We start from the raw sequence: 24,845 nt of genomic DNA, 5'->3' as shown, positions 1-24,845 counted from the left end.
AAGATAATAACGTTCAGGAGATTTTCAGGAAAAAAAAATGAATAATCCTGGGGGACCAAATACTAAGCTAGTATAAACTGACAGCTCCATTAACTCCACATTAAGAACATGACCCATACTCCGCAGCTCTTGAGAAATCTTGGGTCCAGTTTCAGTTCAGCCCAGTGTGATTTCAGCAGTCATAGAAGAACTTTTTAAGTTGTTGGGAGTTCAGATAGGAAAAGAACAGCCACAACCTTAAAAATACACATACCATTAAATATCCTACTTGTTCCTATATTGTAGAAATCTCATTCAGGCCACAGAAGAGACTGAAAATAATTAGTCTGAATCAAGTTACATAAAAAATGCAAAACAACATGGGACTCATAGAAGAAATGAGTAAACAAATAAGCAGAAAAAAGTAATTTCAGGCATACATATGAAATTTTACTGTGAATTTTTTATCCACCTTCATATACTATTCCTAAAAGATCTGGTCTGTGATAAAAGTGCTCAGTGCACCCTGGCTGCCCCTTTAGCCTTTCATTTCCACCATGGGAGCGGTGAAAAAAGTTTCCCGACTGATAACACACACGTAGTTGTAATTAGTTAGCTGTGCACCTCAAAGAAATGTACTTTTCCATAGATAAAAAAAATGCTAGAATTGTTGCTTTTCCCAGTCACTATAATAATAATATTTCATTATAATAAATAATAATAATAAATAATAAATTCATAATAAATAATAATAATAAAAATAATATTTCAGATATGTACTCATGTCCTTACTAGACATTATAAATATCTCTGTAAAATACAGTAAATTCTGTTATGCTGACTGAAAATATGGTTTCTGTTCATGCAGTTGTGCCATTCTACAATTTCTTTTAAAGAACTCTTTCAATAACTTAAAATTACACATTATTCTGTTATAAAAGTGTTCCCATTATATAACCTGGTTTGTTGTCAAATGAGTATATATCTTGCAATTGCTGAAAGTTTCTGTAACTCCTCATGCTACATTCACACTGTTAATTTTAATTGCTCTTCCTCTTAACGAGGTACAAACCTGCTAAAGAAATATCTATCCACATTGTTACTTGAAAATGAAAGTTCATGTGCAAAGTCTCATCTCACAAGGGTTTTTAATGCATTAAAGAAGCAATAAAAAGCTAAAAATAGAAATGCATTTTCAGCACTTTCAAGGATGCCTGTATTGACATGCTCAATAAACCTCTTTTTTGTCTGAATTTGGCAACAGGGGTTTCTCATACCTATGCTACTCCATAGCTAAAATCAATAAAATTAACTCTGTTAAGGTTTACGGTTTTAAGGCAAATGTTCCTTGTTGTTGCATTTCATTAGCAGTATTCAGCCAAAGAGAAGACACTACAAAGATAATTTCAAAAACTAAAGCCAAATGCTTCATAATTTGTCTTTTATTAATTTAGAGCATTCAAAATATAAAAATAAAATGCTTTAAACATACTGTATATACATATATAGCCTTCAGTTTTACATCCTTTCCAACATGATTTTTTCAGTTAATAGCTCAGCCTGATCTTTGATAAAATGAGAATGATTAGAAAACAGAAAACAGCATGGGCTTGGAAAACTAACCTATGAGCATGCCAGCCCAATCCCCCATTACCCCTGGTGTAATATGGGCTGTGATTCAGTTCTACACCAAAGGACCATGCAAACACAGTTTGGCTGTCATAGAAGGGAGTATTATTAGGCTTCACTGATTTCTTTGAAAACATTTGACACTCTGGGAATGAAGTGTAGACTTTTCAGATTAAAAACTTAAATTCTGCACCCACATATACTGCATATTTCCCGAATGCATCCATTGACCTCTGTGGGTTCACTCCAAATTTATACCCTTGTATTTGACAACAGTATTTAACCCTTGTTTATTATTTTTTGAAAAACAACTCCCTTTTTCTCTTTCATTTAATGTAAAGTGGCTTAAAGTTGTGTGGCTAGTAAGCTGATATGTTGCAGTTTTCAGTTTACCCATGAGTATAAGCAAGGAAAAAAGTCCTTGTGCAAAGAAGTATTCTGCATCATAGGTTTACATTTTTTAAAAGATTTATGAAAATTCACGTAAAAATAAACTGTCACAGGCAGTTCACAAAGAGCCAAGGTCAGGTACTTTTGCTCACTCTGAGCAACACTTTCTGCACACAGCCCCACTGACTTCCCATTCAGGGGTAAGGTGTCATGTACAGCAGGCAGATGCGCAGAAAGCTGTACCTAAACAAACACAAAACAGAATTGTTTATGATGGTGTATTCCCATGTGAGGAATAATTAACATCATGTCCTGTCCTTGCTGTATAAATTATCCTGATTTAGCTGAAGAGAAGATAGTGCAAACAACTCATACAAGCTAACGATCTGTCTCTCTGTCTCCCAAAACACACTAATATCCCATGAGAATGTCAGGAAAGACAACTTTTATTCTGGAAATGACCTCATGTTACTCAGAAAAATTTGGAAAATTTTTAATGCAGGCACACTTTGTTACAGACTTGTGAATTCTTGAAGTTTAAAAAAGCTGTGCTATGGAAGGCTTCTCTTCCTTTTTCTTTGTTTTTTTTTTTCCCTTTGAAGTCCCTTTTTTGATTTGCATGGATAACTATAGGAAGACTTACCCAATAATTCTATAATCCAGTAAAACAACAAGGTTGAAAGCTAAAATCCTCTTGCCAACTTAATCACTTATTTATTCATGATCTTTTTCTTATCTTCTTTTTTTCCCTGTTTTATTTTTAGTGAAGAGCTTGTCTAGAATTAAACCAATGTCTTTCTCATGGTGTTAAGGCTCATCTTATTTCTGTTATAATGGCATAAAGACAGAATAACATCCATCACATCACGTGTGGCAGAGTGGAAATGCACTTGTGTGCACATTGCCTTTAGTGATTTCAGAGAAACATTCTTGAAAAAGTGTTCTACTGAATAACAAGGGTTTCAGCATCTCATTAAAGCTAAACAGCTGTTGAATATCTTTGAGGCTGAAGAACATGAATCAGCATCCAAGATCAGATTTTCTTTCCTTGGGGCCAGAATACAATACCTGTGTTCTTTATAGAAATGCAGTTCCATTAACTATTTTTTTAATGCAAAAAGCAAAGGTGACAGCAGCCAGCTGAGTCTGTCTATATTTTAGTGGACATACTGTGTATGACATAAGTACTGGTTACTAAGATTGTTATGAAAATTTACACACAGCTATCTTGGTGATGAAAGCTGGAAATCCACAAAGAGAGAACTGCATTTTAAGAGGGGACTGTATTTTACTTTCCCACTGAATTAAGGTTTAATGTGGTTTGCAGATAGAACAATATATGAAGAATGATATTTTCTCCTTTGCTTTAACTATGTCTAGTGTAATTTAAGTTATTGAAAAATATTTATAAAAATACACAATATATTAATATTCTGTGAAGAATGAAATGTCACACCAGGGTTTTTTTTCCACATTCATATTCTAAATATACCTACAGCATGGGGAAAGCATAATAATAGTCAGAACTTTATTATTGCCCAAGGAAAACAAGTAAATTTTCAAAGATAAGAACGTTTGCTCTCTTGAGATTAAAGTTTAAAGCATAACTGGCACAGAGTACTTGCCACTGGATACAGAAATGTAGAAAGAGAATTTGCTAATATTAAATAATATCTGTGTTTGTAGCACCACCACCAGTATATCTATAAGGGAAAAAAACGCTTCAGAACAACTATGTAAACTTTACCAAGAGCCATATTTTACATTCATTAAAGCAGAAATTAAAGACAACTTCCTCTTTAAAAAATTACAGTATATTCTTGGGGCCGAAAACACTGAACACAAGTGAGCTGAGAATTACAGTACAATTCGGTTTCTCAGTGGATTTGTTGACTAACATGGCTTTGTACGCATCTTTGCACAGGTTGCATGCTAACAGCATTTTTCTCTATGATCTTCAGTTTTGCTCAGGTATTTTCCACACATTTCTGTTTGTACTCTTCACCTGAATATGGTGTTCCGTGAAGTTGGGAGACTGGGTATAGCTGTGGAGAGTTACTTAGTTGGATTTCTGCCTTTGCATCTTCTGAAAAAGAGAGAACTATTTCATGAGACATTGAAGCCTCCACTGTAGGCACAAAAACATGATGAAAAAATCCTACCTAAGCCTCATCACCTGAGGCTATCATCTCACCATGCAAAGACACAGAAAATAGCTAGAAATCACCTTTTTAACTGAAAGAAAGAGAGAAAGAGAAAGAGAAAAAGAGAGAGGCAGAGAGAAAGAGAAATGTACTGGAAGGTGAAAACAAATGCTGTCAAAAGCCTATATTTACAAATCACAAAGTTATTACTACTGCCTGATGATGGCGACGTGACAGAAGAATCTGAGAGCCACCTACTGCCTTAGTTCTATGTTTGATTACCAAAACCCGACAAAACAACCAAAAATGACTTCTTAATAACAGTGCATTGTATAATCTCATCAACAAAGGGGTTGTTCTCTAGGCAGTCAGCAAACACCTCCCATTTAGGTACCTTTGCTGATTCAAGGCATAGCAGAATTTTCTGTGATGATTTTTCTTTATTGATTTTTACACAAATCTAAATAACAATTGCACATTTAGAAAGTTTGTGGTGATTAAGAATAAATATCTGTGGTTTGACCAGGAGAGAGTGGGACAAGGCTCCATGAGCCCTTTGAGGGACACAAGGTCTTTAAGAGCGCAACACCACACTTCTCTCACTTTCAGATGTTGTCTTCAGCTTTTGCTATCCCAAAAGTCTTACAGGAGACAAGTCATGAGGAGAAATGCCAGGTATCACCAGCACAAAGAGACCAGTCTGTGAGCTAGGCTCAGGGGATGACAAGCCAGCAAGCTCGTTGTGGTCCTGGACTCCTGCATCAGAGAGCAGAGGCTGTGACAGAGTGGGTCCCCTCCCTGGCTGTCTGCATGCCCTTGAATGCCAGCGAGGCAGGGATATCGCAACTGTGAGGGGACAACGGGGTGCCTCCAGCGTGCTGCCAGCCATGGGGTGCCATATAGCTAGATGGAGTGGCGCTGTACGTCATGTAAGGTGACACTTGGGCTGGTGTGGCATAGGGAGGCATAGCTGGTGCCGACACAAAACTGCTGACGGCTGGGAGGCCATTGGGTGCCTGAAAGGAGACAGAAGAGAAAAACATTTCTGAGAGAGTAAGACACATCAGATTTGCCCTCAGATGCTACTGGGGCTTTGTACAAAAACTAGGGTGAGTAGGGACACTCAAAGAGCAACCTGTAACCATTCCCCTGAATTTCAGGGGCTCAGTGGCCCCTTCTGCTTTTAAGACCAGATACAGCACTGCAATCAGCACTTCACACTGCTCCCAGTAACCTGTCTCAGACAAGGACCAGCAGCAGATGTTTAAGGAACATACACCGAGAGCAGGACAGGAACTGCTGAGACCCTTATATGCCTGTCTATCTTCCTGCAAGCTGTTGTTCACGGACTCCTAAAAGTCCATGGTTGCATCTAATCATTATATTTGAGAGTTACTGCTGGAGGGATTTGTGATGAGTTTCTCCCCTCTCTCTCACTAAGCACCTTAATCCACTTGGCAATGAGTCCCACTTAAACTGCAATGAGTGTAGGTGTACTACAATATTTACCAACTTTTCCCAAATTTTGCGCAGGTAATTTTGGCCACTGTCGCAGGCCCTGTTGGATAGTGCAGCGGCAGTTTAAGCTGAGTGTGCAGTGACCACAGACATACCAGCAGAAGAAGAAACTAACCCATCCTAGTGCCTCATCCATCCTGGAACTGAAAGAGGGTGGGTTCAGCCCTCAGCTGCCCCAGGCAGGTGCAGGCACAGATCCCAAAGCAGCACTCCCTGGAGTGAAGAGGTAATCAGCAGCTGGTGGAAGTGGATACATCTTAAACTCTTGGGTAGCTAGCTGTTTGTTCAGAGCATGAGGCAGAACTATGATAGTAGTGTTATTATTGATGATGTCTTAAAAATGTGTTTTATAGGTACTTGGAATAAAAACTTTGAAATGTTCTTTGCTCATAGCTCCTCCTGGTTTCAATAGGGCTTCTGTGCAAAAGACAGTTGCGGGGCTGGGTCCTTTCCTGTAAGCTATTTTCCTAGGTCCTCCCTTAGGCTGGGGAGAAGGGTTTCTATTTAAATAGAGAAGGGAGAGTCCTTCAGTCAGCCACAGTAGGATTGCACAATTAATGATTCTTTATTTAACTAAAAAGTGTATGGTGGTTTATTTCACACCCTGTAAATGTTTCTTCAGCACAACAGGTACAAACAAAGATCATTTATCTTGCTTAAGTTTCAATGCGTTTAGTGTTTGTTTCAGGATTTGGGGTGGCATTTTTTCTCGGAAACGTTTCCTGTCTGAATATGAAAGAAGAGGTATTGAGTTAGCAAATCCTGTAGTATCTGCCATTTTTAATCACCCGGTACAAGTGGACCTAACCTGAATAGTTCAGAGTTAAGAAATTAAACAGACCTTTGTATCTGCTAAAACTTCACGTGGTGTTAACCTTTCACTTGTTCAATTCCTGTCTGGATTGCACCTGCCTGAAAATTCCAGTATGTACCTTCATAAAGGGCATCGGCCTGTTTTCAGAGTCATGAGTTTCCTTGTAAGGTAACTCAATGTAATCAATGAACTTTGCCAATTCCACTGGCTGGACTATCCTCTCATTGTCACATGGAAAACCAAGCACTAATTCTGCTGTACAGCAATCTAAAACAGCAGGAAACAGTGATGGGATCCCAGCCACAAGCCTCCAGTAGGAATATTAATCAGTACAAAATATAGAGCTGCAGCAGCAACATAATTGTCATTCGAAATCCATAAACACTTTGCTGAAGCTGAACTTGCCTTATCCTTTTGAAAATCCAAATATGTCATCTGACCTTCAACTCTAATTACATGTAGCCTACTGTGTCTCAGAATTACGCTTTAGCCTCAGCTCTAAATATCAGGGTTTGCAACAATACTAATTAATATAAACCTGAAAATAATCGCACTGTAAATCAGTACAATTCTTGAATCACATGGAAAATTATTTCATTGAATTCACTGGAAAGTAAAAAATGTGACCAGCCCTAAAAAGCTGCCGATCTCCAAGCTCGTTGCCTCTTCCAATGTGTAAACACGAAACAAGAATGAGCACCTCTCTGGTTTTTTTTTACAAGCACCAACAAAAAGCTTTGCACAGAGGCAATAGAGCCACTAAAGCCGGTTGTAACACTGGGATATCAAGAGCCACAACCAAACATATTCTGCACGGAGAAGTACAGAAACCCTGAAAGGGTGGGTACTGGAAGGAGAAAAGACATGGGGCAAGTCCCTGAAGCCTCATAGCCATTCAGACAGCACAAACCTCCAGCCTTGCAAACTCAGAAGAGGCTTTTTGGACTCTGAGAAACTGTCCTGTTCCTCAGGCTTTCCCACTGACAAGGAGCCTGGTACCAAGCAGTAGGCTCAAGGCTGTGTCTGGAAGCCCCATTTTAAGTAGGATTCCTCACTATGAGTGGTCATGTCCCGTGAACCCTTGATTGTGCTTTTGAAAGGATTCCTCCTAGACTGCAAAGGATGCACATTTACCTCCAGTCTCCTGTGTTGTTACTGCCCTCCACCACAGAAAAGGATGGGAAAAGCCAGAACTCTGCCACAGAGAAGAGAAAATGTTTCCCATATGCTGTACAGACTGCCATGCTGTAGAATGCTCTCCAACCTCTAGGCACTTCCTCTTGGAGCTGCTCTTTAGAAAAGGCAAATGTTCTAACAGACTCTCATTTGAGGAAGAACATAACTGTAAGTGCATCCTTCAAATCTGTGCACAGTGTTGCATTATGCTAAGTCAAAATACCACTTGATGTAATCACTTTGTCAAGTACCTCTCCCCATCCCACCACCACAGGCTAAGAGTATATGGATAGAGAAATGCAAATTTTGGTACTCAGGAAATTACTTCCTCCTTATACAATGCTGTGTCCAGGAAAAAAAAAAGTATCCGTGGAGGTGATGACTCTGTCTGTACATGTAAATAAAACAGACCAGGACAAAGTCTTCAGCCCTGAAGATGAGCAGCACCATGCAACACCCAGCCCCATAGCTAACCTCTCTTCTGCCAGAATTGGGGTGGCCTTATCCACACAGCCTGTCAGGCAGGGTCCCTGGACTGTTCCCTGACCAGCCTCACAATGGGGCACTGTCTGGCTATGTGCTAGTGGACACAAAGTCTGTGCCAGGCAATGTGCCGACAAGGCACCTCTTTGCTGGTCCACCAGTGTTCGAGCCCCTGTCCCAGCCTCCTGTAGCTCCTACAGACAAGGCTGCCAGGACTTCCTCAGCAATCAGAAATGGATCACTTTGCATGATTTGAGGCAAATCTGAGCTCCCGAACAGCTCACAGTAATGCAGACATTATTGATAAATATTTTATCAACAGGCATTGTTGATAAATATTTAATCCAATCGCACATGTTCCGTGGCCTTGTGGCACAAAGTAAAATAAAAGTCTCTGAACTATAATTATTGGAGAAGCCCAAGTTTTTTATTGAATTATACTGGAGGTGCTGCTTGGATATTGATAAAACATATGGGACTTGACTAAAGATTAGTGAGTTTTTGTAAAAGTTTAATTTAAAACAATACCTATCCTGATTTATAACAGCCAGAACAATTCTTTTACACACACACACTAATTCAAAATACAAGTGTGATAACAGTTGGTTTTATAGCATCTATTTAGAATGTGAGAATGCTACTGAGGGTAGGATGTGGAGGCAGTTGTGTAGGGACCACCAGTTGCAACATGTCAGAGGCCAACAACACTGGAAAGCTGTTGTCGCTGCCTCACTGAATTGGTGAATCATTCTTATTTTTGTTCCACTGCTACAAAGCTTTACCATTCAAACTCATGATTCTATGGATGCCAGGAGGTGCTCTCAGCCAAGGAGGCGGCACTGGGATGGGTAGGAACTGGCCCAGCACAGAGCATGATTCTGCTTCAGAGGAGGTTTGAGCCATACCCACAAAGCAGTCAAAGGCCTCCTCTGACCCAAATTAAAAGCTGAGGGGATAGAGAAAACCTCATATTGTGTGATTTAAAACTATGCTACTCAATTAAAAAACAAAACAAAACAAAAAAACCCAAACACCAAACAAACAAACAAAAACTCTGATTTTCATCCCTTTCATCTGTGAAGAATTTGACCCAATAGTTTTAACTGCAAGAGTTTTTACTTCTAAACAGCTTTAGATACAAAGTGTAGGTTATCAGAAGGGTTGAATCTGGTCTGTCAATCTGGCACTTTTCACAAACATGACATTCACTTAAAATAAATGGAGGGGATTAAGTTCCATGACCCTGTATATACTGGATGAATAATTCATCCTGTAGTATTTCAATCAGAGGAAATGAGCACCAAAATCTAAACAATCATAATTAGGAGTGCAAGAACCCCATGGTATTTATGGATTTTTAAAACCGATAGAACTTGCTTTAAGTGCAGAGGTTCTTGAACCTGGTTTTTAAGTTTTATAAATATTTCTTTTTTCATTTAAACCTTCACTTTTCAGGGGAAATCTAATTTTTCAAAGCAAACAAACAAACATGTAGCTCTAACTGAACAAGAACCTCTGCTATGCAAGAGATAAGGGTTCCTGTCTGAAAGTGCTTACTCTGGGGCTTCCACAAAATTCAGAGAGAAACACTTGCTCTGAATTGCTGCTTCTATCAATGTTTTGAGTCAACTGATGGAATAAGTATTTCCAAATTTTAGGGCTGTGTTCAAAACCTAGAACACATGACCTCCCACCAATTCACAAACTTAGTTAAACATTCTCTCAAAGATACCAGTAAAACACCAGTGGTTGGGTCAGGATCATGAGTTGGGTCTGGTACCTTTCTGAGGAGTTGCTGCTGATACATGCCAGTGACAGTGAAAGGAATATGCAGACCAGAAATGAAAACCATGATGGACATAGCACCTTGCTTTAGGTCACATAAAATGATGCTGCTGAAACAAGCAAACTGCACATATTTTCATCAGTAAAGGAGTTGGTTCAGTAGCTTTAATGGATGAAATCCTTAGTTTTAGTCAGTTTAGATACAATACTAACTAGAGACCATTTTTTTTTTTTTTGTAGATGTTTTCAGTCTGTTTGGGATTTGTGACACGGAGGGAGTGGGTGGATGAAAAACAAGTCTAGAACCAAGCTCATGTGGGAACATCTTTGGAACAAATGATTTCCATTAGCTGTTCGGGCTCCTAAAAGTCAAACAGTTCCTCCCCAAACCCAAAGTAAGCAGCACACACACCTTGATTTCTGTTATGAAGGTTATGCTTATATAATGAGTTGTACAGCTTCAGTGTCCTTTCTCCTGCGTGGTAAGGAGACACAGGGTACAAACCTTCTGGACAAACTTCCCAATGAATCCACATGAGACAAAGTACTTCGTTTTTTTCTGGCTTGGTCACAGAAGAACCACAGAAACACACAAGCTAGATTCCACTTTCTGTCATCATGGTATAAATTCAGATTCTATATTGTAATGAATTAACATTATTTTTGTTTGTTTCATTCCCTTCGTTACTTGTCCTTCTCTGACTTTTTCTTGCTAGATATGTGTTCTCTCAGTATCAAAATTAGACCATCTCCTGTGTTCCCTTCCCATGTGGCTTCTAAATGTTTCAGAAAATGATGCAAAGTTGTAGCATTCAAAATCACAGACTTGTATTTATGTTAGCTATCATTAACAGCAATAATGCAAATTATCTCATTTCAGATCTACATGAATACAAAAGACAGCAGATTTGATGCCATGAGAGGATGCCACCTCAGTTTTATAGTCTAACTCAATGAGTGTCCAAAAGAATGTAAATGTTTCTTCTTATTTTAAAGTTATTATTAACAATTATTTCAATTACTTGTCCATTGTAATATAATTGTTACAATATTTTATTAAATAGATTATTTATTGCATAGACCAGGAGTGCATGCTTGGTAGAAGTATTCTAAATAACTATGTGAAAAAAAGAAAAGTGTTTCTGTAGAAATAGCATAGGCTTCAAAGCTCGATTTACCTAATTCACCAGCCCTAATGAGCCTGGACAATGACTCAGCCCAAAGTCCCCTGCTGCAGTCAGCAGAAGTTCAGTCTGTGTCATGGCTTAGGAAACACACCTCTGGTGAATAAGGTTGCTCTTTTGTATGTATTTCTCAATTCTAACACTGACTTGGGTGGAATGAATCCTTCCTGTCCTTGGATCAGCAAGCTCAGCACATTGCCTTGATCCTCCAGCGCAGAGCTTTTCCCTGAGAGCAAGTGAAACAAATCTGCAGAGGTACCACAGCTGCCTTATTGGGAGCTGCAGCTCCCCAGCAAAGTGGAGTGCTGGCAGTAGCTTTCTCTGCAGGGATGCTACTGCAGCTCCACAGAGAGACAGACACCCTCTCACTGCTGGTTTTTCAAAATGAAAACCTTAAAACAATTTCTGCAAATGATTAATCTTTTCTAAATGTCCTGAAAACACAGTCACAAAGTAGATGCCACAGAAGTCATTTTTCCCACACCAACAAAAAAGCATAGCAGGGAAGAGAGCTGAATATCTAGTCCTTCAATCAAAGGAGCAAATTACCATAAAAACCCAGAGGATATCTCATGTTCTTAGTGACATGCACATAACCAGTCAAAAAGGTTATGGCAACAAGACTAGGAGCAGTCAAACACAAACTGCAAACATCAAGGCAGCAAACGTGCTAATTCCCCCTCTTTAATTGGAGGTTAAATATGATTTATAAATCAAACCAACATATGGGATCCCAAGGGAAGAGTAAACAAATTTTCCAAGTAAAACAGCAGCAGCAGGACTGTAATGGAAGTGCCATTTAGGAAAATGGCATGACCAAACAATCTAAGCAATACACCTATGCTTTTTTAAAGGTTTTTTAATTAATAACCTTAAATAATATTTTTGTAGAAATTGTAGTAAACTAAATTAGAGCTAAATTCTGAAGCTGCAATTCAGTGCTGCAGCATCAATGAGAAAAATTACATGATTCTACAAACGCTTGTTCAGCCCAATGTTCCACTAAAATTAATGTGCCTATACAGGTAAGTCAGTTACCTAAAGAAAAAGGATTACAAAAGCGAGCACTGAGTAAATCTCCCCAGCTTATGATAACAGATTTTATTAAAATATTTATTAAAATATTTTTTAAATTGCTTAGTTGTATGTGAATAACCCAGTCAGAGTTTACCCTGCAAATCAAGGTTTGCTTTTTATAGTGCTGGAAAAGTTTCTTCCAAAAATATTTTTATCTCAGACTATATACCCATATTTTTAGATGAAGGAACTTATTTTATTGAACATAGTCCCCCTTGATTTTCTAACAATTTCACTGCAAGCAGCAGAGAATAAAACAGACTCTGAAAATTTAAGACATTGCCATTAAATAATTTTGACAGCCAAAAAATTTTCAACAGAAGGGGTAATATTTTGTAGGTAGGATATTACTTAGAAACATATGCCATTATTTTCAAGAATGAACAGTGATAATACATTGGAATTGAGAAGCTTTTAAAAATAATACATGGGCAAGGGTCTTGGAGTTGGTGTATTGCTCAGCTGAGCTGCATTGATTTCCAGAAGACTAAGCTTTGGAAAAAAAAAGAGATACCTTTCAAGAATGCATAATTACAGTATTTCTCTTTCACTGTAAGTTGTGGGAAGCAATGCTGGTATTCTAGCTGAAGTCACAATTAAAACAGAGCTATTTGCATGCCTAGGTCCTCCAAGATTCCACACATTATTAGCTACCCAATCTTATACAGTATCTCTTCAAAAGATGACTTTTTCTTTACAGTTATTTCTCCTGTTATTAAATTCAATGTATAACAACGTACTGCATAAGAAAATCACACTACTTCCTTCTAAAATAAAGTTCATTCCTTTAATAATGAGCAGATCCCATTCCCCATGTTTAACATGCTTTTTTATTAATTTAAAGTTGTTTCCTTTACTTATAGGCATTCCCAGCTGCACTGAATGACATAGAAATCAGATAATATCAATTCAGTGTTTTAACTGTAGTTGGGACATGCATCAAGACCACTCTTAATTATATTTTCTTATCAAGTTTTAAATCTCAGCCTCTTCAGGGAAATAAAATCCCAGGTTTGGAAATAGTAATGGTAACTTAAATTTATACACCGTCACGAATCCTTTCCTAAAGGAGCCAGGGGCATTTTATGCCTTTTCCAAAACAAACTACAGCAGAAACAAAAGAAAATAAAAAGAAACAAAAAACCCAAAACAAAGAAAGAAAGAAAGAAACAAACAAACAAACAAAACCCCAAAGAACCCCCACTCCTTCTCTGAGACTGAGGAATCTACTACAAAAACAACAGAGGAAAAGAGAGGTAGGACAAAAAGGCATGGTGGATACAAGGCAGACAGAGGTTGTTGTAAAGCCCAAGCACATTCCAAGGGAAAAGAGATGAGTAAAGGTTTCCAATCCTTTTTCAGGAGTAGGATGGGTTTAGATAGCTTTCACAGTGAAGTAAGATCTACCACATACAGTACACCAAGCACACACTAATATGTCCATCTGAAATGTCTCCAAACATAGATTATTGTGACGGGTCTTTACATTCACTGAATGGTTGCTTTCCTTTCATACTCAAGGTTAGGAAGGGTGATATAGATTTAAGTCACTGCCTTTTCAGTGAAGGTGCTGGTTCTTGGGGTATGTTCTGTTTAACACACCTCACAACCAGACTATCTCAAAGTGGAGTGAAAACAGATTACGGATGCTATGAGTACAAAGTTTGATTCTGATGACAAAGATACAACTTAAATCTCCCTGTTCTTACGAGAACAGTAGGAAAGCACAAAAAAAAATCATGTCATATAAGCAAACTCCTTTGAGTGGGAATTAAGAACAGATTCCCATAGTTTTAGAAGAGATTTGCACAATAATTCCGCTTTGGTATTTTTGCCAAATCTGGAGTTGGGCAAGGCACACATGGACATTAAACAACAAACACACTGGAAGGAATAAACATTTGTTCTTTCTACTCTGTTAGTTAACACTATAATGTATTATTGAAGGTTATTATTGAAAGGTTCTATGAAAAATATCTTCTTAATATTATATTACAATGTATTGTAATTTCAATATGGCATTGTTTAAATGAAATCGAGGTTGGAAGAGGAGACTTGCAGATGCTTCAAAGGGGTCCTCAATGACTAGAAGCTAGAAAAATATGGGGTCAACCTAGCAAAATCTCCATTTTGTCCTGTTCAGAGATAGCCAAAACACCAGTCTCCTACGTCTAACAAATCTCTGATACTGCAGAGGCAGTTACTGGGAAGCTAGTAAGCTAAGGTAGGTGAAATTACAGCCCATCAATTATTGAATGCCTATGGTCATTATGAGTAGATACGTAGGCAATTCCTAAAAGCTGAAAAATTACCAAAACAGACAAATTCAAACGCATCACACAGTCTATATACTTGCCAATATACTGCAAGAACCAGAAGACTGAACAGATAAAGATCTAATCTGCCTGCTCCAGGCACTCTGCTCCTTGGCTGTGATAGGTATCTACCATCACTCTCGCTTTACAGACCCTGCTCCTGTTCATCGTGGCAGAGCTCCTGGTAGGTTGGGGCCCTTTGAGCAGAGGGTGCTCAGAGTTCAATTTGAGTGTCATTGTACCATTCACTCACCTCTCTGACTTTCTTTATTAGTTTCATCCAGGTGGAGTGCCCTGAAGCCATGTGGGTTGGTGGGCAGGGCACTGTGTTTTGGCTGTGGAAGCAGGTGGCCAGTAAGAGGCAGGTCTCACAAATGGGGTTCGAATGGGGTGCCATCCAGATCACCTGGGAAGGAATCGGGTGCATGTAGTGGGATCATCTCATCCTCCTCACCCACAACATGCAATGATATGGATGCCTAGACCTTGAGCAAGCCACCTTAGTGACAATATTTTAATAACAGGTCTGGTCTGGAGATCCTAGTGAGAGTGACACAGAACCAGTCTCCAAGCCAATGTCTGAACCCCTGCACCAGATTCTGCTAACAATGCTGCTAGTTACTACGGTAAGAAAGCAAATAAGCATCTGTCCTTAACAGCTTCACCCCCCTCCTCCCGCCTGGGTATGACTGAGGAGCAGTAGGTCCAGACTTCTATCATGGATAGATTTTGCACAGACTTACGGCAGGAATCCAATTGCCTGGATACTGAGTTAGAATATAGGATGCCAAATAAGTAATCTGTTAATTAATATTTTCAATAAATAACCTGTGTAGGAGGATCATGTAATTGGCCATAACATTTAAGGTTACATTTTCATCTTATTCCCAAAGAAGTTACCATATACTGTGAGTACTAAGCACTGCAGATACAATTACAGATGCGTGGCCACCAAATACACAATTCATTGTTCGTCTAGAAATGAACAAAATCAGCAACTAAACATCTTCATTGCCTACATTTTCTGTGCAAATAACTGTCCAGAATTGCACCCATAATTATTTGCAATCACTTGCCCTAGAATGGAGCCTTCCCTTTACGTGCTTACAGCGTGTGGAGCTCATGACCCCCAGTCTGAACACAGCCAAAGGGCAGGGAGCGATATCCCAGCAAAGCTGAAAAGTCAAGCCCCTAACAGCTGATGAAGTTCAGCTGAGACAGACATGAGGTAGTTGCTGCTTAGGGTTTTGCCCAATATACCAGAGGAAGACTTCACTCAAACTGTGTTCACAAGCCACTCTGAATTAGCAGGATTGTTTTCTGTAGCTCCAATAGGTTTGGAGTCAGGTCTACGAACAACGTACCATTTCCAGGAGTGAGCTTGCAATAAGCACTTGCTCTTAGACCCCCCAGTTACAAGTTTTTTCCCACTAATGAGTATCAGCTCCCTTTGCAATGTGCACATCTGCTTCCCACAATGCATACAGAAAGTAATTCTGAAAAAGAAATTATTTCCAAGCTATTTGCCTCTCAGCAAGTCATACAGACATACGTCAGATCTTCTGCATTTTCATACATGTGTAAATTCAGACCACAATTTTTTCTGTTTGCACACCCATAATGTTAGTCCAGAAAGTCACAAACATCAGATGTCTGAAAACTGCATTTTAAATATGAGACATGTTTATTAAGTGTTTTCATTTCAGATGCAGGTTACAAATGGGTTTGTGTTGCAGTCATCTCAGCATTTTTTTTCTTAATGCAGCTTTCAGTATAAGCTGTGAAATGCAAAAAATACTCAGAATGTTCACCCATCGTATCAATAGCGTAGAAGCTGCTCAACACCACACCGAATGTGCCTCTCTGTATAAATACTGCAATATAACTGAGCTCCATATGAAATGTGTATGACCCAAAACTGCCAAGCTCTCAGAAAAATCTATTTTCCTTTTCAGTTTCTCTGATTCACAGTCACCCTGTTTGCAAAGCTATAGGACAAATTTGTGACTACGATGCACAAGGAAAATTATGCAATTGCTTACGTATAAATGAAAACTTGGGACATCAGGTAACTAAAACTGAATAGAAAGTTGACAAGACACCTCTGTGATTTCCTGGGAAATCTTTTGTACAGAATCAGTCTGCTTTTAACTCCTGAAACCCAAATACTGAACAACATTGCAAACAAAAGCCTTGGAAATTCACCAGGAAATTCATAATACTTGAAGTGAAAAATGTTATACATCCAGAGATTCAGTTCCACATTAAACTAGTGTGACTGCATATTGTTGAGGTAAAAATGTGAAGTCTTCCTGCCTTTTTTGTGGGTGCATTCCCACTGATCTCTGGGGCAAGGACTGAAACGTAGCCATAGGAACCCATTGGAGAGGTCAGCCTTGGCTGCCGCTTGACAAGTCTGGGAGGTCAATAAGACTTTTACGTAAAAAAACCTACAGAATCCCATGTCTTAAAGCAGATGTATATCATTTGAAAGAAGGGATAAAATAAATACATTTTTTAAGTACAGAAGACCTTGTTCTTTGATCCCAACTTTCCTAGTCTTTCTCATGCAGAGCGACTTTCCAGAGGATTTCTTGAGAAGCAAAATACTATCCTCCGTGACTAAGGAACAAGTCTTTCACTCACCTAGTAGTTATGGAGCTATTTGCAAACTATGGACAGGTAATCTTTGAATGTTGCTGATGCTTAAATGTGTAGATAATACTTGTTGGAAACAGCAGAATTACCTATCACTCACACAAAATCTGTTGTTAATGTGCTTCAGAGCAAATTCTATCCGCTCCTTTTGTGAAATTGGAAAGCCTAAGATAAACATGCACACTTGATTCCCTGCTGCTCTACTGTTGCAGGCACCTCTGATGTTGGAAATATAGACATAAAACTGGAATATTACAGAACAGTCACTTCTCTTCTCTGGGGGAAATTTGATGTCTACCTCCTGAAGATCTAGCTTTTGTAATGAGCTTTGCCCAAAGGAGATGAAGAAAATAGCATTTACCCTGAAGTACAAAGACAGAACCTATTTCACCGTGGTCCTTCCGGCATATAAATCATGGCTAAGGTTTCCCCATTTTTGTACAACCATTCCAGATACCCCTTTGCTAGGTTCACACAAATGAACCGATGTTCTCTCCTGCCCACAGCTAAGTCATTTACACCCAAAACAGTACACATTGCAGGAGACCATGCAGAGATTCAAGGACATCAGAGTCTTTGCTGTCACAGTCACCCCAGACTCACTGCACTTCGGCTGATGGACAGCTAGTAAGTCAGTGCTATGTGCAGCAAGAATTTGATTCATAAACCTCACTTTGCATTGGCTGGAACAAATATTTTGGCAAAAAGAATGTGGCAAAAATGCAAAAAAAAGTCACATTGTCCTATCCTTATTTGAAATTATTTTTTTCTGGATACATTCTAAAGTAGTAGGAATTTGTGAGAAAAAAAGCAATTAATACACATTTGAATTTCTTCTCTGGAAAGGAAGTCTGAATATCACATGAATAGACTGATCTATACATTAGAACTTTCCAAAGCCAAATTATGTTTACACATATTATTACAGAGAAGGAGCTGGGGAGAATCTCCTGTGTCTTCTTTTAGTGATCAGGGTTCTGAATATGGCTTGTCTGCCCTTTTAAACTCTCTGGACAATGTATTTTGATAAATGAATTCCATTTTATTAATAGAAATTTGCTCCATTTTAAAATAGCAAGTATGTTTAAATTACATTTATCAGATGATCTTTCAGGTTGAACAAAACATTAAGGTAAGACTGGTATTGACAATAGAACACTGATATATTATGAAGGTTAAATTGTATATATTGAAAGATTAAAAAAAAAAAAAAAGGAAAAGGTAAAAAATAGTTTCCAACACCAGCATTGAAAATAACCCGATTTACATAACATTGTTCCTCAACGTATCTGTTGAGGTAAATGAGATCTAACAGAGGCAACAGTTTAGAGCCTATGAGCAAGATCCTGCGAATATTTCAGCAGGATCGTGTGCAGAAGGCCCAGACAATGAAGTCTCAGTACAGCCGTTCTTACAGAATAGTGACAAGCTATTTCCATTATTTTTAGTAAGACTACTAACACTTGTTTTCATCTTTAAAGAAAATTGTACAACAAGGAGTATTAACTCTAAATCTAACTCTAATCCTATCTTTAACCGTACAGTCACCACTATACTACAATGTGCATTATTTGTGATATGATATGAAATTAACAGAATAATAATGGGATAATAAAAAAATGTAATACAAAACAAACAGGACAGTATTAAGGGTGGTGTATTGTTTATGTGTCATAAAACGGCTGTTCGCTTTTGGGGTCTACAGCATTTCTCACTCTGCCTAATCTACCTCTTTGCAGGCATTCCCGCAGTTCGCGATCCACATCTTGAACGTGAAAGAGTATGATTCAGCTACTCTCAGCACCAAATACGAGCTACAGGTCTCCTTGACATGGAATCTAAAAACAGACACAGAACTCGGAAAATATATCCAAAACCTCAGTCTTTGAATGGGCAAAAAGCTAAGCAGGGACCGTGGGTTTTCCTCAACTTGGTTATAAGCGCAACAACTGAGTGGCCGGAAGGCAATGTGTCTGAAAGACTTCTGATACGTTTTGAGACGTTTCCATCGCACAGAAATAACGTTTTCAAAACCTGTGCTTTCCCAACGAGTAACAGTTGAGTCTTTTATAGCTTTTCTCCTGGCATGGGATTTGATTAGCAAATACAAAGATTTAGACAGAGATTTATTAAGTAACAGTTATATTGTGTTATAATTAAAACGTAGGAAATTCGCCGTCTACTTAAGCGTTTAAAAATACTTAATGTAGGAAGCAATTACGCCTCATTTTCAAATTATTCCCCTGCCTACAGAGTACGCTGAGGACAGAGCAACACGCGGCTTTAAGAGCGGCGGCGACTGCGGGACGTGCCCGCTGGCCCGGCCGAGGCGGGGGCAGAGCCCCGGCAGGCGGTGCGGGGGTCGGTGGCGGCGGTTCTCGATCGCCTGCTGTGCGGGGGCAGCCCGGGGCGGCCGGGACGGGAGAGCTGACACCCCGCCAGCCCTCCGCCCGCCGGGAGCCTCTGACCGGGATAAAGGCCGGCTGGGTGCTGCCGGGCGCCGCGGCCACCGGGCGGAGGAAGGGAGCGGAGGGAGGAGCGGAGGAGAGAGCCAGGCTCTTCCCGACGTCGCCTGTCTTTGCAAACCAAAACCGAGGGAATTCCGGCACCGGCTCCAAACCGGGGCGGCAGCCCGAGGCCGAGCTCAGGGGCCCTGTGGATCACCGCCCGTCCCTCCCTCTCTCTTTACCTGGCTGTACTTGGCCTCCTGCTCAAGGGAGCTCTTCTCCAACCCGTTCACGGAGTGCTGGGCCGGCGGGTGGAAGCTGTTTCGGCCCAGGCTGCTCCATTCCTCCACCTTGGGGCTGGGGTAAGGCGAAGTGTCGCTCACTGCTGGAAAACAAGGCGGGGGAGAAGAGAGAGTTAGATGCAGAGGCCAGGATGGGGAGATGGAGATGGTTTTGCCTCGGGATGGAGACAGTTCCCTCTCCCCACGGGACGCAGTCTGCGGGGCAGAGCTAATGAGAAGCCGGTCCCTTGCCCGCCACACCTCGCTGAGTCTCCTGGGAGCCTCTGGAGAGGGTGATCCGTGGGCAGAAAGAAGTCGGGTCCCTCTGTGGCAGCGATTACCAGTCGAGCCCAGAGCCGGCTGGGTCCCTCATTCCCGCGTTCCTACACTGGCAGGACGGAGCTGCCGCCAGACACTTGTCCCCCGGGATCTCCTAAGAAGGATTTACGGCATTCGCCTCGTGGGTATTTGTATGCGAGTCAGAGGACAAACGATACTCCTGTTAGAAAAAGTCCTGAGACGGGTGCAGATAAGCTGGGCTCAAAACAAATTTGGGGAGGGAAAAAAAAAAACAAACCACAACTAAAATAAAAACCCCAAGAAAGCAAAACACAAAATTAAATAGATTAAATAAATAATTTTTTTAAATAAAAGGGAAAATGAAAGGAGGAAGATAAGAAAGAAGGGGGGAAAGGAGATAACAGTCCTATTCTTTACACGAGCATTAGCCGTGGTAAGGGAATACGGGGATGTTTTGCAGGCGGACGAATTCCCCGAGCCCCACCGTAAAGCCCGGCGCGGGGGTGGGGGAGGGGGAAGCCCTCCCCCGAGCCCCGCGCTCGGCAGCATTGGAACTGCCGTGGGAGGAGGCTTTCCCTCGACACCACCTCGCTCGGCCCCTCGCCGGGCTGAGGAAAGGCACAAATCTGAAGTTGTCTTAAGAAATTGAGCTCTCTCAGTGAGTGCCCTTTTCTGCTGATCTCACACTTTCCCATGAATAGGGGCTTCCTTTCCGTGTCAGCAAGGTCAGTTTATCCTATAAATCAAGGGCGAACAGCCCCCATCTGCGGCACTGGCCATTCCGCAGCCCCGGCTCTCTGATGGGAAGGAGAGGGGGGAGATTTCACACTGCAGAAAGATGTGTGCCGCTGCGAGGGCCGAGGGAGACGGGGCAGATACCGAGGCACCCAGCAGCAAAGTCAGAAGCCTGCTTACCAATGTGGTGTTAATAAAAGAGGAACTAACTAAAAAAAAAAAACAAAAACAAAAACCAACAACAAAAAAAACCAAACCACAAACAAAAAACCCCTCCATTTCTCATATGAGAGAAGAATGTTCTCATTCTTTTTAATGTTCGTTGCCAATACTACCTCGCCTCAGCACAGAGCAGGGATTTCCAGGCGTGTATTTGTTAAAGACAATTCAGAAACACGCATATTTTTTGTGCCAGTGTGGTCTGAGGATAAAGTTTATATTGTGAAGGGCAAAAAAGGACAAAACTTATAATTTTTTGTATGTATGAATATAAATAAAACATACTTATGTGTGTATATTGCTTGAAAAATACTACTTTTCTGAAGAAATAAAAAGAAAATTATTGTGCAATGCCTAAAAGATTGTTTTGCATTTGAAATGTTGCTGGAATCGGACTGTTGCTGTTCAAAACGCAGTGAAAACAGAAATCACAGCCCCCAGCCCTACTCCCTCCACTAACTGTGAAAGAAGAGTGGGACACAGAGATGACTATAGGCGAAGGTTATTTTGGACTGATGTTTTAACCAATTTCACTGTTAGTTCACTGGCAGAGACCGAAATGGAAAAAACCGTCCCTTTCTTTGCAGCAAGGCACAGGGAGAGGCCGGGAGACGCGACGCAGTTTCCAGGCAAAGGAACAGAAAGAAGGTGAAAGGGGTAAAAGAGACAGATCTTGGGGCTTCGGTTTTCCTGGACCACCGCTTCGGAGGAAAATACAGCATAGAATGAAAGCAATTAGGTGACATTTGAACTTCCTGCAGGAGTAAATTTGGCCTGATTGCGAAAACTACAGAAAACGGACTTCTCGGTAACGCCAAGGCGGCGCCTGTGACTGGAGGGCGGCAGCGAGCCTTGATCAGGACCAGGACGCGACCGGACCGAGCGCTCCCTGGTGCCGCAGCAACCCGGGCCGTTCTCTCCGGCCAGGGTCACCATTTCTCGGGTCAGAGCGGCGGCGGTGACGGTTGCTGGTGCGCCTGCAGCCCATCGCAATACCTTCGGTCTGCCTACCTTCCGAGACACATCCTCCAGTAAGCTCAGTGCCGGCCCGTGCTGGGGAAAACGCCAGACGTTTCCCGAATCAAACAACTATAACAACCTTCCGACTCTCGGAGAGGAAGGAGCCCAGGAGCAGGGGACGGAAACGCTTCGGCCCTATCTGGCTGCCTCTGCGGCCCCAGGTCCCCCCCCACCTCCTCACCTTGGTCTGTGATGGACCGGATCCCCAGGATGTCCGTCACTGAGTGAGAGGACGGCCACGTCCTGGGCATGGCCATGGTGCTGGGGATCGCCGGAACCCCGGGAGGGGTGGACACCTTGGCTCCTGCAGCAGCGATGGGGCTGGGATAGGGGTAGATGTGGTTGTAGGGCAGAGCAGGCTGTGGGGGCGGCTGGTGCTGCTTGTAGGACTCGTAGTGACTCTGCTGAGAGAGGTTCCCGATTTTGTTCCGGAGGATACGGCTGATGGAGCTGACCGACGGCACGTTGTACTTGTCACATACGCCATCGGCCAGCAGGCGATCCCGGATCTCCCAGGCGAAGATGCCCGGATCCCTTTGTTTGTAGGTCCGGATATGTTTTACCACCGTGGGAGTGGTGACCCGAGGCTTGCTGCCTCCGATAGCCCCCGGTAGGATGGAGCCGGTCTCGTTGTAGCGAGCTAGGATTTTGCTGACACAGCCGTGGGAAACGCGGAGCTGCCGGCTAATGTCACACGGTCTGATACCCAGTTGTGCCAGTTCCACAATCCGCAACCTGATGGCATTGGGCAGGGGTCTCCCGTTGACAAACACCCCTCCGAGCTGGTTGACTTCCCCGAAGGCAGGTTCTGCAAGCAAATGCACAAACACAGCTGTCGGACATGGCGAATGGCTCAGAAGGGGGCGTCTAAGCCGCTCCTCATCACAGACAGATATCATAGGCAGGGACCCCCCGGTCACTCCACGCACGCTTCTTTATGTCCCCGAAATTGAAGGGGAGGAGAAGGGAATAGATGCAAGGGGAGAAAAAAAAAAAAGAAAAAGAAAAAAGAAAAAGTGAGGAAAAAAGAATAAAAGAAGAAAAGAAAGAAAATCCGTGGCAACAAATTTCGCAGCTCTCCGGACTGTATCATCAGGAATATTAAAAAAAAAAAAAAAAAAAAAAAAGCACATTCCAGAGATGAAAAACGAGATCGCCCCAATAGAAAAGTCGGGTTTATTACCACAGGAAAAAGGAACGCGAAGAGAACAGAAAGAAAAGAAAAACATTTTCGAAGACGTGGGGGAGGGGGAGGAAGGAAAAGTAGTTGAGGAAATTCTTTTACATCTTGGGAGAGACGAGGGCAGCGCGGTGCTTCTGAATCGCGACTAACTTTTTAAAGATTGTTCCTGGTGCTGTTAGCGCCTCTCGCTTAACAGCACGATTACACCGGGTTGTAAAACAAACGTGCTAAAATGTTAACTACTACGATCAGTGTCAGGAATAATATACAACGTGTCACGGGCTCTAGCCATCCCCTCGGCTCCGATCCTGCCTCACACTCGCCTAATAACACTAATAACAAACCAAGTAGTCATTAGCTCTCTCTCTCCCCTGCCCCTGACCCTCAACGTGCTCTTACAACTTGTAGGAACACGAGCAAAGTCAATAAGGGAGCCGCGGCGGTGGCAGATGACGACGCATGGGTGCTCCCCCTCTCTTGACAGCACTTGAACCCTCCTGCGGCTCCCGGCCACTTACCCATTCCTCTGAGCGGGGCACCTCGAGGGCGGCCCTAAATCCCAACGAATCCCTATGCCCGGCCACCGGCTCGCAGCCTCCTGCGCTCCCGGCTGCACTGGCCCCGAGCCTCTCTGATCTCCGCCGAGGAGAAAGCAGGGGCGTGAAGGTGTGGGGGGGAATGGCTACAAGAAAATCTGCATCTCGACGAGAGAGCCTTGACTTCTGCATTTCAACCTCAGGGCAGCGTGGGCAGGACCGGCTTGGGCCGGGCCCGTGGCCCACCGCCCCCTCCGAGCCCGCCCCCGGGGGCGGCCCCACCGCTCAGCCGCCCTCCCAGTGGCCAGGGGAGATGACGGACAGCGCCGCGGCGGCGGCCCTTCCGCTCCCGCGCAGGGCGCTCGGCACCTGGGCCCGCCGCGCCGGGACGGCGGTTCCGCACCTGCGGCGGTGAGTTGCGCGGGAAGTGCCGCCGGCGTCGGGCAGAGCTGACGGGGGCTGGCACCAGGGCAAGGCACTGCTCGGCCAGCGGGGACCAGGGGGGTTGGCAGGCAGCTCCGCGGGGCCGGGGCACGGTCGGCGAGCAGCGCAGCGCCAGACAGCCGTCGGACCGCTGCGCCGCTGTTCTGGCCCTTCTCCCGGAGTAAGCGGCTGGAGAGGTGGCTTCGTGACTAACAGAGAGGTTCCCCCTTTCCCCGGCTGAAGCAGAGCGATGTCTTGACACACACGTGGTTTCCCCGCGTTGAATTTGCGGACGCGGGAGAGTTCTTTCTCGTTTGTGGTAGCCTCGTTATAATAAACCACCTTTTCGCTAAAGAATGTTTCATGGGAGGTGTACGAGAAGGCTGTGAGGGATGAGAATTGAGTAATTTTTTGTGGAAATCACAAACCGGTCGGGAGACAAGCTGTATTTTATTTTGCCGTGGGAGGAGACGGGACGGGTCTTGTAGTGCCCGATACCAGGATGCTGGTGCTCTCCAGTCACTGCAGACCGACACGGGTCTGGTGCTC

At 42.4% G+C, this 24,845-nt stretch overlaps 1 protein-coding gene across 1 annotated transcript; it reads right to left on the bottom strand.

Annotated features, from left to right (window-relative positions):
- Positions 1-4,903: 4,903 nt before the first annotated feature.
- Positions 4,904-23,929, bottom strand: PAX9 (paired box 9). The gene is made up of 4 exons (XM_032691117.1): positions 23,856-23,929; positions 22,336-22,962; positions 19,842-19,981; positions 4,904-5,158 (listed from the first exon to the last, which is right to left on the bottom strand). Exons 1-4 carry the CDS (start codon positions 23,857-23,859, stop codon positions 4,904-4,906), a joined length of 1,026 nt encoding a protein of 341 aa, XP_032547008.1. The 5' UTR covers positions 23,860-23,929.
- Between the last annotated feature and the right edge of the window lie 916 nt (positions 23,930-24,845).

Source organism: Chiroxiphia lanceolata, chromosome 6 (genome assembly GCF_009829145.1).
Source record: "Chiroxiphia lanceolata isolate bChiLan1 chromosome 6, bChiLan1.pri, whole genome shotgun sequence".
NCBI lineage: Eukaryota > Metazoa > Chordata > Aves > Passeriformes > Pipridae > Chiroxiphia > Chiroxiphia lanceolata.
The sequence above is the reverse complement of the archived record's forward strand: the minus strand, read 5'-3'. Positions and strand labels throughout refer to the sequence as shown.